This window comes from Hibiscus syriacus, unplaced genomic scaffold (genome assembly GCF_006381635.1).
Source record: "Hibiscus syriacus cultivar Baekdansim isolate YM2019G1 unplaced genomic scaffold, ASM638163v2 tig00111069_pilon, whole genome shotgun sequence".
NCBI lineage: Eukaryota > Viridiplantae > Streptophyta > Magnoliopsida > Malvales > Malvaceae > Hibiscus > Hibiscus syriacus.
This window is the reverse complement of record NW_024062970.1, coordinates 600,419-618,116: the sequence shown is the minus strand read 5'-3', so window position 1 is coordinate 618,116 and position 17,698 is coordinate 600,419. Positions and strand designations below refer to the sequence as shown.

The window sequence follows — 17,698 nt, the reverse complement described above, 5'->3', positions numbered from 1 at the left end:
TCATGTGAAAAAGCTATATATGTTGGTAGAAATGGCGATTATGCTTGTTATTACTGCCAGAACGATCATCACCACCACCAAATTCCGATCCCTCGGCGTTGATATGCCCCAAGCACCCCTGTAATGGATAACAAAGTAAAACACTATGCATGTAAACAGATTGCAGAAGTTCCATGAAAGTGCATAGATTGAGAGACTACCTAAGAGCAATGGCACCGGGAAGATAAACCCGAGGGACATGGCGGACGTCGATCCCGTGAATTGAAAGAAGTACCATTTGTTAGGAATGGCTATGGCCGCCATGTAACTGGAGGCTAAAAGAACAAGCGTAATGCACATAAATCTGGTGTTACCTTTTGCCAGGGGAGTCTTTTGGAAATATAAATTCATCCATGTTGGCTCTCAAAGAGTAGTTTAATAAAGGGAACACCAGCATGAGGTGCAATGCGTAGCTCAATCGAACTACGTCATTGAGTAATGATCCGATCGCTGAACCGGAGTTTTGATCGAAGTTTACGAGTATATCTGCCATGATTGAATCACCAAATAGAATGTATCCGAAGACTCTGATGGTGAAGTAGATTGCAGCACATAAGACCAACGAAATTCAGACTATGGATATCATATCGGAAGGTTTCGCCATCTCAAAACCGATCGGATGAACTGCAATCATTCATTAAAAGCCTTTTGAATGTGACATTTTGTGACACATTCAACAAAGTAGGCCAATGTGTACTCACCATTGAAATGAAATGTGAAAGCTGTGACAATGACTGGGACAGCAGTAAAGAGTTCAAAGAAAGAAGCTTTGTCGTCCAATTCCGGAACCAGTCTCGGACTATTCGTTTTCCCTTTGAAAAGCGCCATGATCGCCATAACCGAATTTATGCCAACGAACACCACAGCTAGAAAACTGATATTGCAGAACTGAACCTCATTGATTCTGCAAATTAAGCACGCTAAAGCTTAGTCCTTAGGCCACTAGGAATATTATAGAGACGGAAAGGCGTTTCGAGCATACCGATCTATGCGCTTGAATATAACCAACGGAAGCAGAACGAAGACGAGGGTGAAGAGGAGCGCCAAAGCACTCGAATTCCACCAATGAATGCCAAACCATTGTTGCAGAACACCCAAGTGAACTGATCCTTCAGGTTGATTCCCTGATAGAACATCCCCTGAGGGAACAATAACATGTTCTCAAAGATCGGAACAAACAATATCGGAACCGACACATCGATCATATAGACGAAGCATATAACATAAAGATCACATCAGTGAAGAACATGGTGAATCCAGTACTTACCTATGATGATCAAATAAATGATGAGGCACCCAAGATTAGTGATGATGACACATATTTGCACCAGGACCGATCCGACCTTCCCGAAACTCCCTCATGACACCAGCATACGTCGTTGTGTCCCTGGCGCGGGTGTATCTCATCAGGAACTCAACTGATCTCTCTGATTGCCAAGCTAGGACCGGAATCATCACAAACGCTGGAATTACACCCAACTCCTTGAGTGTTGCGGGGATTGACATTATTCCAGCACCAATAATGCTTGTGGACACATTAATAACCGCACCGGATACCGATGGAGACTTTGCCGGCGACTTTCTACTGTCGGAAAGCAGTGGTGCATTTACCCCGGCGGCCAGCGACATTTTACAGAAGAGAGAGTACAATAATTTGTAGTATTTTTTATGCATAATTATGCATTGGACGCGTGCATATATATATATATATATAAAGCTGTCGACAATGTGATCTGAGAAATTTAATATCTAAGGAAGGCCATTTTAATTTTTAAAAAACACACTTCAAACATAATTTCTCAATCTAACACATGCTTTTAAGTTCGTAAACAAATTACGTGTTCCTTGTAAAGATAAATTTGTATAATCTTTACTTAATTGTTAATCATATAATCATATTAATATCTCGGGTAAATTACAAATTTCATCACTAAACTTTACTATCTCTCCTATTTTGATCACTCCGCCGTTAAATAATTAACGACGTTAAAAACAACGTTGTTTTAAAAAAAATCGCTAGAACAACTCCGTTTTGTATATATATAACTGCTCATTTTAAAGTTGTTAATTATTTAACTGTCGAGTGATAAAAAACTTAATGTATTAAGTTCAGTGAGGAAATGAAAAGATTTAAATTATAGTAAGTGAAATAGAAAAGAAGTAAAGTTTAGATAACAAATTTATAATTTACCCTTAATATCTCTATCGTATGTCTATGTTCGTTTCTCTTTATGAATTTTGGCTATGTGATCAATCATTAGTGAAGTAATAGTTTATTGTTACCATTTGTGTCACAAAAGCATATTGTTTTAAAAAATAAATATTTGATTTAGAAATAATTTTTTAAAGAAGAGTTTATGTTAAAAAAACCCCTAAAAAAGGGTGTGTCTGAAATTAATTAAATATCTCGGATCAATTATCATTGGAAATTATTTTATAATCAAAGGACAAGTTAGGGTGGAGCAATGCTGTCGTGTATGAATGTGCTTGGACAGAAAATGTGTAAAATGGACACCAAGATGAATCTGGACTTAAATTCAGGAGATGGGGAATGTGTGGACTGGCTAAATCACAATTATTCAATTCAGATCTATACATACATACATACATATATATACATACATACAACATATATAGATACTTGTACTAATATATCTTCCATGCTCTTGAATCCTCTACGAGATTTCTTTGCTTGTATGCTCACATGGTAATAAGAAAATTACCAATCTAATTGATTCAAACACCAAATACCCGGAAAAGGAAACATAAAAGGCTACCACTTACCAATTATGATCAAGTGAATGATGAGACAACCGAGTATTTTATGTTAGGAGACGAATGAAATTATAAAATTTTGATATGATAAAATTGGGCTGAGATCACTGGCACTAGTTTTGGCTTCCTTCAAGCTGTGTTTTTGAAGGGATGTGCTTCTTGGGTCCTGAATCGTTTAAAATAATGAATGAATTACGGTTGGTCTAGAAGGACAAGGCTTTCTGACACAGAAATCAGCTTGTGCAAATCCTTTTCACTTCACGTTCCAACATGACAACCATTGCAAATGCTTCATAGACTGCGCGCATATCGGAAGATTCAAAATGGTGTAATACCACTTTTGGGTCCCTGTATTTTGTCCTAACTGATAATTTGGGTAAAGTACAGGGACCAAAACTGGTATTAAGCCTTTCAAAAATGTTTGAAGCCATCTGATGAGCATAAGGGCCACTTTTATTCAAACTTCGGTTGAACGAACGGTTATATCTGTACATGTGCTTCCACTAAAGAAAAAGTGTATCTTTTTTTATCAACTTCCATTACAGCTTGTCTCATGAATCCCTTTCTCAGTTTTCCTTAATCCTAAGTTTCAGCGCAAAAGTTCCCTTCTTTTTCAGGTGATCAGGTTCGTCTTCCTTAAAATTCTTTACTTCCAACTCTTCTTTTTTGAATATATATATGTTGTTTTTTATTCGTTAAATGAAATAAATTGAGCAAATTTCTAGGTGTTCTTTAATTTACCTTTAACCCTTCTGATGCTAACGAACAAGTTTTTGATGTAAAAGATGGTGCTGTGTAATTTAAAGGTCTGAATTTTAGATTTCAGGATAGATTTTATGATCTGGGTTAGTTTTTGTTTTCCAAAATATTGATCTGTTAGTATTCTTTTATGTTTGCTTAGCTTTGAAGATTCCGAGTTTCCCTTTTGTTTTGCCACAATTTTAGGGTTAGTAACTGCAGATTTTAGGGTTTCCAATTCGATTCTGTATTCGCACTTTAAGAGCTTGTTCATATGACACACGCGAATTTCTTTTGTTTTTAGTTTATTTAGCTTTGAAGATTCCTTGGGTTTCCTGTTGTTTTGCTGCAATTTTGGTGGTAGTAACTGCTGGTTTATAGAATAGATTGTGACTTCGGGTTTTTCGGATTCGGTTTCAGAATTACACTTTGAAAGCTAATTCATATGAGCTTCTCTTTGTCTTCGTATTTCTGGGGTTTGATTTGAGGGTTCTGTTTTGATATTAGAATGGCTTCGAGTGATAACGGGAATCAGAAAGAGCAAATTGAGGAATCCAATGACGAAAAAATGGCGGGGCAAATTTCTCTTCTGGTGTCGTCATCACAGAGGACACTTCTAAACGGTGGAAACCCTCGAAGAAAGTCCCATATCAGCTCTGTCTCCACCGAGTAGACTCAAGTTTCTTAATTTTGGTTCTGCATCTGCTAGATTCAAGCGTCTAGCTCAAGAAAGAGATGAGGTTTCTCAATTGGTGGCTTCTTCAAGTGGCCATCGTATCCGAGGGGTTTTCGGGAAAAAAATCGATTGGGTTTCTCTCATGAAAATGAGCAAGGAATGGATTAGGGACCCCATGAATATGGCCCTTTTTGTATGGATCATGTGTGTGGCTATCTCTGGTGCTATTTTGTTCCTCGTCATGACTGGAATGTTGAACAAGGCACTCCCTAAGAAGTCCCAGAGAGACGCCTGGTTTGAAGTCAACAATCAGATTCTCAATGCTCTGTTCACTCTCATGTGTTTGTACCATCACCCTAAGCGATTTTTCCATCTTGTACTTCTTTGTAGATGGAAACCGGAAGACGTTTCCCGACTCAGAAAAGTATACTGTAAGAACGGGACCTATAAGCCCCATGAGTGGGCTCACATGATGGTGGTGGTTGTGCTACTCCATATCAACTGTTTTGCTCAGTATGCCCTTTGTGGTCTGAACTGGGGATTCAAGAGATCTGAGCGACCCCCGATTGGTGTTGGGATATGTATATCATTTGCAATAGCTGCACCGGCATTGGCTGGTCTTTACACCATTGTTAGTCCTCTTGGGAAGGATTATGTTTCTGAAATGGATGAGGAAGCGCAGAAGGTGGTTGATGATGGTGAAAGTGGGAGATCGGAGTGGTCGAGACGAAAATCATTCGAGAAGAGATACTCATTCGCATCCGGAGATGACGAGAGAATTGTGGAGATCAGACCGCTCTGGAGTGGAGGGATACTAGACTTTTGGAATGACATTTCTCTAGCTTACCTTTCTGTTTTTTGTAGCTGTTGTGTCTTTGGGTGGAACATGGAAAGACTCGGATTCGGGAACATGTATGTACATATTGCTACTTTTCTATTGTTCTGTATGGCTCCTTTCTGGATTTTCAATTTGGCTGCTGTGAATATCGATAACGAGACTGTCAGAGAGGCTCTTGGTTTTACCGGAATCGTTCTCTGTCTGTTCGGTTTATGTTATGGCGGCTTCTGGAGGATTCAAATGAGAAAGAGATTCAATTTGCCAGCGTACAACTTTTGTTTCGGTAATCCAGGAGCCGCTGATTGCACGCTATGGCTATTCTGTTGTTGGTGCACACTTGCTCAGGAAGTACGCACCGGGAATTCTTACGACATTGTAGAAGATAAGTTGTTAAGAAAACAAACAAACAACGGTAACGAGTTGCCAATGTCACCGTTACCTCGTGAAGGCGGGAGCATCCAGTTCAGTCCCGACCCTAGTTCGTCTCCCGGGTACAATTCTATCCCAACCACAAGGTTTACAACCAATTCTTCAAGTCCCAAAATGATTTCAAAGGAGTATCATAGTCCAGACCGGCAAGTTTCTACGGCGAAAGAAGAGTTTTCGGTAGTAGGTAAAGATGAAACCATGATTCCACCTACTCCGTCACCTATACAGAGAGACGAAACATAATTGGGTAAAATTTTCAAGCATATCATTATCATTGTCCGACGAGTGACGAGTCCATGTTCATACTACACCGATGTTTTCGAGAGCATCGACAAGCATTATATAATCTCACTTTTTCCCATACTTTCTTGCTCCTTTTTAAATTTTTTTGGGTGAATATGAACGTAAAATTTGCATGGACAGTTTATGCTACACAACTGTTCTGGAGAAACCCTGTTCTTGGCCAGCCTTAGTTTTCTCATGTTTCGATGGTCAGCCTTATTTCAGATTGATTACAAGTGATTATTGACTACGAAAACAAGTTAGAATCGTACAATACTGATTGTAATTATGGCTAAGCGTATGTTTGTTTCTTGTAATTAGTTTTTCGAAAAATTTCTTTATTTTCCGGTGTTTATGAAAAATGATTTACGGTCTGATTTTTCGTAAGTCATTTTACGAATTTTTCATTTCAAAAACAGCCAAAATATTATTATTTTATATATTTAATATCAATATATTCTTTTAGTATGATTTTAATAAAAATATTAATTCTTAAATTATATTTATTGATAATTTTAACAATATTATGTTATATTTTTATTATTATATTTTTATTATTAAAATATATAATATTATATTTTTATTTTAGAAATATATAATAAATTATTAATAGAATTAATATTATTTATGAATTTCATTAAAATTATATTATTGAATTGTTGAATATTTAAAATTTATTCCTTATAATATAATATTATAATTTTAATATTTTAATAATATTATTATTGTAATAAGTAATTAATAAAATTTATAAAATTTATATTTTAATAAAATATAATAATCTTAATATTTTTATTTATAAAATTGTAGATATAATATTTTAATAATAATATTGACATAAATAAAATTAAATAAATTATTATAATATTTTAAAAATAATATTATTATTTTGTTAATAAATAATATTATTTATTGTATTTGCTTTATAATAAATAATTTTAAAAAAAAATTATCAACTAGTGAAAAATGAATTACACAACATCAACCAAACAACATAAAATGATTTCCAGAAAATGTAATTTATTTTACGGAATTCATTTTCTGAATATGTTTTTCATGAAACAAACAAACCTTAAGTAAAATTTGACTCGTAAAAATTGAATTTTTTATTTGATTCGATGTTAAAAATTTGATTTGATTTAAAAATGATTTTTTATATAAATAAGATTTGAATAACTCAAAATTTTTAGTAATTAGTAAATTGGTTTTCAACTTCAAGTCGATTCTCTCAACTCTGTATGATATATGTATATCGTAGATGAAGAAATATATATGTATATCATGTATGGTTATAGAAAGCGATTTAACTTGGAATCAATTAGTATCATAACATTTTGAAGATTTACAATTAAATTTAAGTGTAAAGTACACAAATAATCCCCGATTATATAATTTTATTTTGTTGAATCCTTCGACTATTAAAAGTTACAAAATGGTCCCCCGATTATAGGATGTTACTTTGTTGAGTCCCTCCACTATTAAAAGTTAACAAAATGTATACATATTTTCCAAACTCATCCTTTTTCATTAAAAAATGATGGCAATCTGAGCTGGGCGTTAACTTGTTGATTGAGATATGATAGTCATATGTTTTGGGATCAGATTTTATCATATCACAGTCAGCAGGTTAACGTCCAGCTTAGACTATCGTCAATTTTTTAACATAATAGGACGAATTTAGAATATATGAATAGTCGGGTGACTATTTTGTGACTTTTAATAGTCAGTGGACTCAACAAGCAACACTCTATAGCCAAGAGATCATTTTGTAACTTTTAATAGTTAAAATAATCAACAAAATAACATTCTATAATCGGGGACGATTTGTGTAGTTTATCCTAAATTTAAATATAAACTGTTGATCATTATATTATCAGAGTTATAAAGTTTATGAGTTTCTGCTGAACATTATTTAATTATTTTTCAGACTAGTTTCAAATTCAAGTTTATAGTATATATTGTTTAAATATTTTTTATATTTTTTACTTTATTTTTTTTGTATTATTATATGAGAAAATTAATACTTTTTAAGAAATAAATTATGATTTTACATATAATTAAGATTGTATTGCATGTTTAATTGTATTTTTTAAAATTAAATTTAGTTGTTAAAGTAACTTAAATTAGTCCTGAGATAGTAAAAAAATAGTACTGAAAGGACTAAATGAACAAAATAGAAATAATTTGGGGGCAACATTGAATTATAAGAAGTAAAAGGAGATTAAACTGAATAAATGTAAAATATGAAAGGACTAATTCCTTTCTCAAAATGTTGGCCGAAACCGCTTGTATTTATTTTAGTAATAGTCACTTATTTTATTAAATAATGAGAAAATATCTTTAAAATACATAAGAGTTTATAAAAAATAATAATAGACTTATTATATAGTCACACATATCTCTAAAATTTATGAAAGTGCACAAATTATCCATTTAAAAATAAAATATGATCATATAAAATATACTTAAAATACAATCAAATAATTTGAACAAATGATAGATACAAATAAATATCATTAAAGGTGATGAAGGACAAACATGAACATAAAAGGAAAAAAGGGTAACTTTTGTCCCAGTAGTAGACTCCGTTTTTCATTTTCACACCTATCGTATTTTCGCATCAATTTAACGTCGAATTTACTCTATTGCATCATTTCCCTATACCTAATTTAAAACCCTAAACCCTAACCTTATTACATCTAGACTCTAAATCCTAAACATTAACTTAGGGTTTATAATTTAAGTGAAGCTATAGAATGATACAATTAAACAACTTAAGAGCTAAATTGATGCGAAAATATAATAGGGGCGAAAATATAAATTAGTTATACTTAGGGATGGGCATGGGTCGGGTCGGGTTTTTGGTCAACTCGACCCACCCGACCAGAACCCAACCCGACATATAACTTAGAAACCGACCCGACCCAAAATAATAATAAAAATATTATTTTTATTCAATTAAAAAAATGACTTAATTGAAAAAATATATATAGAGAGGGGTATTATTGTAATTATTCCTAAACATATAAGATAAAATTATATATTTTTTCTGGTCAAGTCAGGTATTTTTTACCCTAAACCTAAACCTGAGCCCGACCCGACCCGAACATCACACTTAAAAAACCCGACCCAATCCAACCCGAACCCGAAATTTAAAAAAAAACTCGTCCCGATCGGATCAGATCAGAACCCATCGGGTTCGGGTCCAATACCCATCCCTAGTTATACTACAAGGAAAAAGATGAACCTTAATCCAACATAAAAATACTTAAATTCGTAATATTTTTTTCTAAGTTGAAAAATTAGTAAAGCTGATGAAAGAAAGAGATAAGTGGGGTAAGTATCTTGGATAATGGTGCAATTTATCAACTTGAAATGAAGAAAATTTGTCAAAATAATATGATTAACAATAGATTAGGGAAAAAGGACTTCCTTTTTTGGAAAAAAAAATAAACTTTAAATATAGATTTCATTTTTCAAACCATTTACTCCAAACAAAAGTAGAATCCACTTGTATGTCACTTGGACGAAGTTTATAGAATATCATTGGATAGGATAAATTACAAATTTCATCACTAAACTTTACCCTCTCCCATATTTGCTCATTGAAATTTAAAAGTTTTCAATTTTCTTACTAAACTTAATACATTAGATTTTTTGGTCACTCTGTCATTAAATAGTTAAATACGTTAAAATGACGCCGTTTAAAAAAATAAATTTTTACCAAAACGACATCGTTTTGCATCTATATAAAAGTTCATTTATAATGTCATTGGTGGGGAAACGACCGAGTGAGCAAAAAAACTCAATGTATTACATTCAGTGAGGAAATTAAAAAGATTTAAAGTATAGTGAGTCAAATAAGAGAGAAAATATACGGTTCAATTACCAAATTTGCAATTTTCCCAATTGGATATTTACTTTAAGTTGTTTGATAGGTTTGTGCCCAACTCTTAATTACAACCACTGCCACTATGAGTTGGTTAATATGTCTATGGGGTTGACTTTTATCACTATTAATTTGAAATTATTAGTTATAAAAGTTTAAATTGTTATTTGATATACTATCAAATATTATTCAGTCTATAAATATAATTGTTCAAACTTAAAACTTTTAAAAAAGAAAAATATTATCTTTTATCGTTGGAATCGTTTAATGAATTCTACAAATAATACTTAAATATAATTAAATGTATTTAGAATTCTAAAAATAAATAATAGAATATAGCATGTGATATTATTTGAACACTACTTATAAAATTAGTTTTTTTTCTCTTTAAAAATAGAGAAAGTCTCACGTGCAGCAGTCTAATATACGATTAAGGAAATACGTTATCGGAAATATTATTAATTTTTTTAATATTTCGGTAAAAAATTACCTAAAACATTATTATTTCTTCTGAAAATTTTATTATTGGGCGCTTTACCAGGTTTGTTAACATATCCGGTAAAATGCTACCTAAAATTATTTTTTTCTACCGAAAATGTTAATATTGGACACTTTACCAGAAATATTAAAAAATATTAATGTTTTGGGTAAAAAAATATGTTTGAGGTATTTTTTTGCCAAAAATATTTAAAAAAATAATAATATTTTCGGTAACATATTTCCTTAACCGTATATTAAAATTATCGTACGGTAGAACTTTCTAAAAAATAAGGTTGTGCAGATATTAACTTTATTTGTTCTATAAAAAACGAGGTCAGATCTTACGTTTTACGAAAAATGAATTTAATGTATTATTATCTCTTTATTTAAAAATAAATGAAGTTATTTGAAAAGTTGTCAACTCGCGTTCTATGTAAAAGAATATCGTTAAAACACGTTTTGTAAAATTCAAGATAGTCCTACGTGTATAATTTAAAAGGTATTTTTTTAATTAATACCGTTTTGGGATTGTTTTTTAATAAAATAATAAATGAAGGTTTTTTATTTAATAACGACAATAAATGAGACATGCTATGAAAAAAGCTATAGATAGGGATAGGCAAGGCTCTTGGCTCCATGATGATTAATTGGGATAACTGCCATTATTAATATCCTATCAAAAATAAATAATTTAATTTATTTTTTAGGTTGATTTGTGCCATTTTTTAACTATATATAACTTGTTGTTTTTAGAGTTTACGGGTTCGAGTACCAACAACTGTAGCAGGACGACTGAATATTAGTTGTCAAATAGTTGAAAGTATTTAGAATAGATATTACTTTACAATCATTTAGTTTAATAAAAAAATATCATAAATTCTTTTATATTTAAAAAATAATTTATAAACTAGGTATTTCATATATTTGAAAAGACTTTTTAAACAATATCAATTGCTTAAATTTTATATTTAAAATTGAGTAAATCAAAATATAAACGAATTATTAAATTAAAAGTTATATAATCAGATAAATTATTATATTTTACTTATTATGTAATTAAATAAATCATTAAAAATGTATGATAGAATTAAAAAATAATAATATTATTTAATTAATTAGGTAATCATTAAATGAATTATTAAATTTTACTTAGTGTACAATTTAAACTTTTAATTATATGAATGTACTAAATATATATAACACGAACTAAGTGATCTCAATAGTTAAGAGACTTGTTATTCTTCTTAAAGGTCACAAGTTCGAACACTAGGAGGAGTGTGAGCGTTCATTGTTAATGAAAATATATATATATATATTAGCTTATTGAATGAATTCAGTGATAAAAGAGATGTTCATCTTAGAGGTTTTGGATTCGAGCAACTGTGTTGTAAGGTATGTGTGTTCTTGTTAATGACTTGGTAATATTTAGAAACATATATTACCGTGTAATTACCATATACTATTTGAAAAGTTAACTGATAAAATGATTATTATTATTTCTAGAGGTCTTGTATTCGAGAAATGTTTAAATATTCATTGTCAAATTATTGAGAATCTTTCGAACAAGTACCATCTTGTGGTTATCGTATACTAATAAAAGAGGGTTTAAAAATATATTTTTAAAATTTATATATCTTATATTTTATAAAATTAAATATGTAACATATAATATTATAATATAACACATTAAAAAGAGAAGTTGAATTATTTGCGACTATTGAGAGGCTCGTCTCCAAGCTAGAATTACCAACCCACAAATGTGCCCTTTTTAAATCTCCATTTGATCTTTATGGTACAAGTCTCTGTCTCCATTTTCGTAGGACAGGGGCCTAATCTTGATTTTTTAGATGTGAATTTTCAGAAAAGTGACCCACTTGAGTATTAACTACAATGCCAAATCAATAACAAGTATTTTTCAAGGGATTTAGAAGGTAATTTTACCAGATTAATATCCATCTCTCGGACAGTCTCCCGATTAAGGGTCAGTTTAACATTGTTTATTTTTTTATTTAAAGTTTAAGTTTTTTTATTAAGTATTTTTTAAAGTAAGAAATGTATGTTTTAAATATTATATTATAAAATTTAAATTATATTTAAATGTGCTAATATTTTATATATTAAAATAAAAATATTTAAACTTTTTTATTAACATGATATAAAGGGTTTAAATATATAAGTGTTTGCTTTTTTATTTGAATTTTGAAATAGTATAGTTACCTTTATTGGTAAAGATATATTTAATTTTAGAATGTAAATAGAGCAATTTTAAATTTATGAATAAAATAAATTGAGTTAGAAAAATTATTTTTATAATAGATATTTATAATATTTAATTTGAATTAGTCAATTAATATATTTAATACAAATTAAAAATAACATCAACAATCAATTGATTTAGTGAGATGAGACATTAGGTCCCTTAATCAAGATAGGGGTTCAAACCCTGATATCTGTGAATGGAGCAAATTATGTTGCGAGGATCGTCTTCTTGCCTTTGTAGTACTTGATCTGAATTGATTAATAGATCAGATATCAGTGATTAATTCAAAAATAATAATAATAACATCCCCTACATTCATTTGAAGAGTACGTGGCTTCTGTTTTTTTTCCTATATAAACCTAAAGCTCCCCATCCATCCTCACAAAAGTTCGTTAACGTTCTCTCTGGTTTTGCTTCATTGCTCAGAACTGGCTAACATGCAGGAAAAGGTTGTGGTTCTTGCCCTCTATGAGGCCTTGAACGCTCGAGACGTCGACACCGTTCACAAAATCCTTGCCGGCGACCTCGAATGGTGGTTCCACGGTCCCCCGACTCACCAGTTTTTGATGAGTCTTCTCACCGGAGCTTCCTCCGACGATTATTTCCGTTTTGAATTTGACCCCCTCTCGGTTACCACCTTCGGATCCATCGTCATCGTCGAAGGTTGCGATAACAGCCGTTCAACCTCCTGGGTTCACGCTTGGACCGTGGTGGATGGGATAATCACCCAAGTGAGGGAGTACTTGAACACTTCTCTTACCGTTGCCCGACTCGGAAACTCAACCCCGTCTACACCGTCTGACTACAATCCGTCGCCATCGTCATCGGCGGCTGAGGTTACCACGCTGCATTGCCCTTCTGTATGGGAGAGCAGCTCTTCCAACAGGGTTGGAAAGTCTGTTCCGGGTATTGTCCTGGCAATTTAATCTCCGCCGGACAAAAAAAATTATTTATCATTTAAACACCTAAAATCGACTAATTTCTGATTTGACATTAGTTTCTGTCACATAAGTAAAGATTCGTTTTTGTAGGAAGCGTCTTATATTATTACGACAGAAGATGCATTCTTGAGGAAATATGATGTGGCAGAAGGAAGTTGGATTGGACCGAAATGAAAGAATAATAAAAGTAAGGGCTAAAAATGAAAAAAGAAAATGAAAACTTTGTCCAAAAAAGAATAAAACACGCATGATGCGTGTGATCACCATTTTTGGATTCGGATATATACTTATTATATATATTATATTTATTATATTATATTATTATTATTAAATCAAATGCATCCAAAAAAATATTAATTACAAGGTCCAAAAATCGGCCCAAAACTTGGAACAAGGCTTGTATGATTCAGCTCATACGGAATATTCTTGCTAGAGAAGGTTCTCTCTGGGTTGTGTGGATAAAATCATTATGTAATCAAGAACAAAGATTTTAATGATTTGAGTGAAAGACCCACCGACAGCTGGGGTATAAACAAACTGTTAAAGCTGAGAACAGAAGCCCGTCCCATTCTCGATGCAGGTGTTTCGAAGACTAAGAAAATATGGGAAGAAATTAGAGAAAAACATAACAAGGTTCTATGGCACAAAGTGGTTTGGTTTCCCCTCCATATTCCTAAAGCAAGTGTGATTACTTGGATGGCCATTCTTGATAGGCTTCCAACACGAGCTAAACTCTCTCAGATGGGAATTCCAACTGATGGACTATGTATTTTCTGCAATGAGGAAATAGAAACTAGAGATCACTTGTTTGCAGACTGCAATTTTGCTAAAACTCTGTGGAAATCAATATTGCAGCTCACTCAATTACAAATGTCTTGGGAAGTAAGGCTGGACTGGCCTTGTAGAGAATGGAAAGCTAAATCACTCATCTCCACTGTGATGAAGCCTGCATGGAATACTTATATCTACTTGATTTGGAAAGAAAGAAATAGAAGAATATTCCAAAATCGAACTAGAGATGTGGATCAACTTTTGAAAAACATCAAGAAATTTGTCCGAATTCAGCTAATTGGTAGAAATATTAATAGACTTGATGATGTTAATGCTTCTCTCTGTAACTATTGGGGTATAGACTAATTTTTGGTTGTACACAACTGTTACTCCCTTATTGGGATGTTTTTGTAGCATGTATTGCTTCTTTGGATAATAAAATTCAATTTATCCAAAAAAAATTGGCCCAAACAAAAATCTAGGGTTTTACCCTAATCATCTTCCAAGCCATCAGCCGCCAAGCCATAACCGTTGGATCTGGAGGGATCAACGACCAAGATTGCTCCAAGCTAGGGTTTTCCCTAAACTTTAGCTACTCTCGCCGCCCCCACGTGCCACGCACGCGACTGTTTAATTGCCACGTCCTACTCCACGCGTCATGCGCCCGAGACCTCTCATGTTCCCGAGGTCTACCATCGCCGCCTCAAGTTGCGCCGGTCACCAGAAGCTATCAAACATGCCTCAGGGTAAAACATTTTTACCCCTCTGCCATCAAGCACAAAAAAAGCAAACAAGGACAAAGCAAAGATCAAAAAACAATCTTACCATTTATAACAAGGAAAGGTTCTATAAAATCCCCTCCCAAAGATATAATCTTGGAAAATTCGAAATCAATACAAAAAAAAGTTCAAGGTAGCTTTTTTTCCCTTCTAGTTTTTTATTTCGAATGCATGTAAAAAAGAAAAAAAATGGTTTGTTTTCTCTCTTACCTAAGATGCTTGGGTTGTCTCCGAACACTCACGTCGTTCGGGGAAGGTTGTCTTCGCTGATGATCGACAAAAAAGAGTGACTTTTAGGCTTATTTTGCTTCGAAATGAGTTTTGTTTTTTTTTTTTTTAAATAACTTTTTAGGTTATTTTTGGCTAAAGTAGTCTTTAGTTTAGGATAAACAGAGGAAATAAGAGAGCATAGTTGATTTGGGTCATCTTTTGGTCTACTCGGCCACCGTCGAGGAAGTGTGTTTTCCAATGTATTTGGAAGTGTGTTTGGTGATTTGTTGGTATTTCTATGATGTATTGTCGCTATATTGTCCAATAAAACTATGCTTTTTATCCATCTTTTACCTTAATTAATTAGTCTAAACTTGATTAATATTGTTATTCTATTCTATTTTTTTTAAACTATGCTTTGATCTATTTTAGTACTTAAACTTTTAATTTTTCAAAACCATACCAAAAGTTTAGTTTTGTTTCATTTCATTATCTCACCTGTAAAAAATTGTAGATTTTGTTTTATTTTATTACCCTGTTCAAAATCTAGCGTTAAGTTTTGAAAAAATTAAAAGTTTAGGTACTAAAACGGACCAAAACTGATAGTTAGGTACTAAACACGTTAAGCTTTTAACGGTGAGTACGGAAATGAAATGAAAACTTGACGTTAGGTATGGTTTTGAAAAGAATTAAAGTTTAGGTATTAAAACGGATAAAAACTAATAATTTAGGTGGTAAATATGTAGTTTACCCTTTTCAAAAGTTTTTTCTTTTAATGTTTTTCATCTTGCACGCACTAGTTCTTGCATGAACGAAGATGGAATTCAGGGGTTCAACCAGATTATTTTTTAAAAAAAATTTGAATAAAATTCAAATTTAGATTCCTATTTTACAGAATATATATGTTAAGTGAAGTCAGATCAAACAAAAAATTTATTCAAATTAATCATCGACATGATCCATATTCATCTTTAGAGTTACTTCAGAGGATTATTAGTATGATAGGCAATGAATCAGATCAGATAAGATTAATGATGGGCAAAGGTTGTCGCAATTGGTCTCTTCCACGAGTTGCTGTTGTCGGCTTTCGTAATGTTAAGCGGTGGTCTCCTTACTCTACAGATTCAGCCGCTAACGAAGAAGAAGAAGGTGATGAACAAAGCCAAAAACCGGATTATGGGATTCAGGCGATTTTTCAAACCTGTTCTGCGGTTCACTTAGGTTTGTCAAAAAAAGATGGCAAAAGACTTGGAAAATCTTGCACCATGTCCAAGGGCATTCGGAGAAGGCCTTGGGGCAAATTTGGTGCAGAAATTAGAGATTCTTTCACCAAGAAACGCATATGGCTTGGTACTTTCGACATTGATGAGAAAGCTGCTGCTGCTGCTGCTGTTCGAGCCAATGGAACTACCAACGAGTTCCTATTATCCGTGGCCACCTTCATCGTCTCGAACTCGCATTTCTTGCCCTCAACAGCAGCAGTAGCTTCCTCATAGGTGCCGGAAGCACCAAGCCATATACGTTTCTTGATGAAAGAGTCCCTAATTTTCGCAGCAAATTGGCCCCCTAAGGCCTTCATCGAACACCCTTCGCCATGTTGTATGATTTTCCAAGCCCTTTGCCACGAAGGAAGGGAACCGCATAACAAGCGATCACCGACAACCTTGATCATCTCATGTTTACTTGCCATTTTCCTGAAGCTGTTTACAAATTATTTGCTGAACTGAAAACTAAAATCAGACCCGACACCATTTTATTTTCCTGGTAAATGAATCTCTTCGAATATGGGAAACTTGAAAAAGAAAATCAGATGTACGTGGCCAAATATATATATACATATATACAATTATTAAACAAGTTGAAGGTAAGAACTATGTAAGAAATAATTAAAAAATGAAGTTTAAAGTTCAATAAGAAGCTGTTATGTTTTTTTTTTCTCCTGAAAGATGTTAATTGAGTGTTTGAATGACTGAACCATGAAATATACTAACGTGTGGACTGGTTTTGAAAGTTTTTATTTTCAAGTTACACAAATCAATTTATATTTAAGTGGTTAAAGGAATCATTGTTGTTCCTAAAAGTCACGGATTCAATCATCAACGGCTGCGACAAGATGATTAAGTAAGTCATTGTTAAATCGTTGAAAGTATGATTCATACTTAAAATGAATCCAAGTGAAATGACCAAAACTCGAAGCTAACGTAAATTGAAATGATCCAAAAAAGGAACTGGACACATCGTATTCAAATATCATAAACGTGATCACACAACAAAGATAAAGTTCATACAAACTATCTGATAAACTTCACAAAAAAGGCTTAATTATAAAATAAGTGTTCAAATTATACAGTTTTTCCTATATAGGTATCCAATTTTTTTTGAATCATCCAAGTGTCTAACGTTACAAACATTATCATTTTACGCGCACGGTCCGTAACTACCGTTAAATTATGTCTCTAAAGGACACATGTCACATTTTGGTCATTTTAAAAATTTTATTTAAAATTAAAAAATTAAACTTATATGTTTTTTAAATACTTGAGAAAAAATCCCAAAACTTTCATGCCGACAACAACCTTTTGTTGTCGACG

The 17,698-nt window shown here is 32.6% G+C and overlaps 2 protein-coding genes and 2 pseudogenes across 2 annotated transcripts; 3 read left to right on the top strand and 1 right to left on the bottom strand.

Moving 5' to 3' along the window:
* LOC120151741 lies at positions 1–1,668 on the bottom strand (annotated as a pseudogene).
* Positions 1,669–3,304: 1,636 nt separating this feature from the next.
* LOC120151710 lies at positions 3,305–5,858 on the top strand (annotated as a pseudogene).
* Positions 5,859–12,843: 6,985 nt separating this feature from the next.
* On the top strand, positions 12,844–13,332 carry LOC120151823 (wound-induced protein 1-like). Its single transcript, XM_039164166.1, has one exon. It carries the CDS (start codon positions 12,844–12,846, stop codon positions 13,330–13,332), a length of 489 nt encoding a protein of 162 aa, XP_039020097.1.
* A 711-nt stretch (positions 13,333–14,043) lies between these two features.
* Positions 14,044–14,484, top strand: LOC120151822. The gene has a single exon (XM_039164165.1). It carries the CDS (start codon positions 14,044–14,046, stop codon positions 14,482–14,484), a length of 441 nt encoding a protein of 146 aa, XP_039020096.1.
* The last annotated feature ends 3,214 nt before the right edge of the window (positions 14,485–17,698 follow it).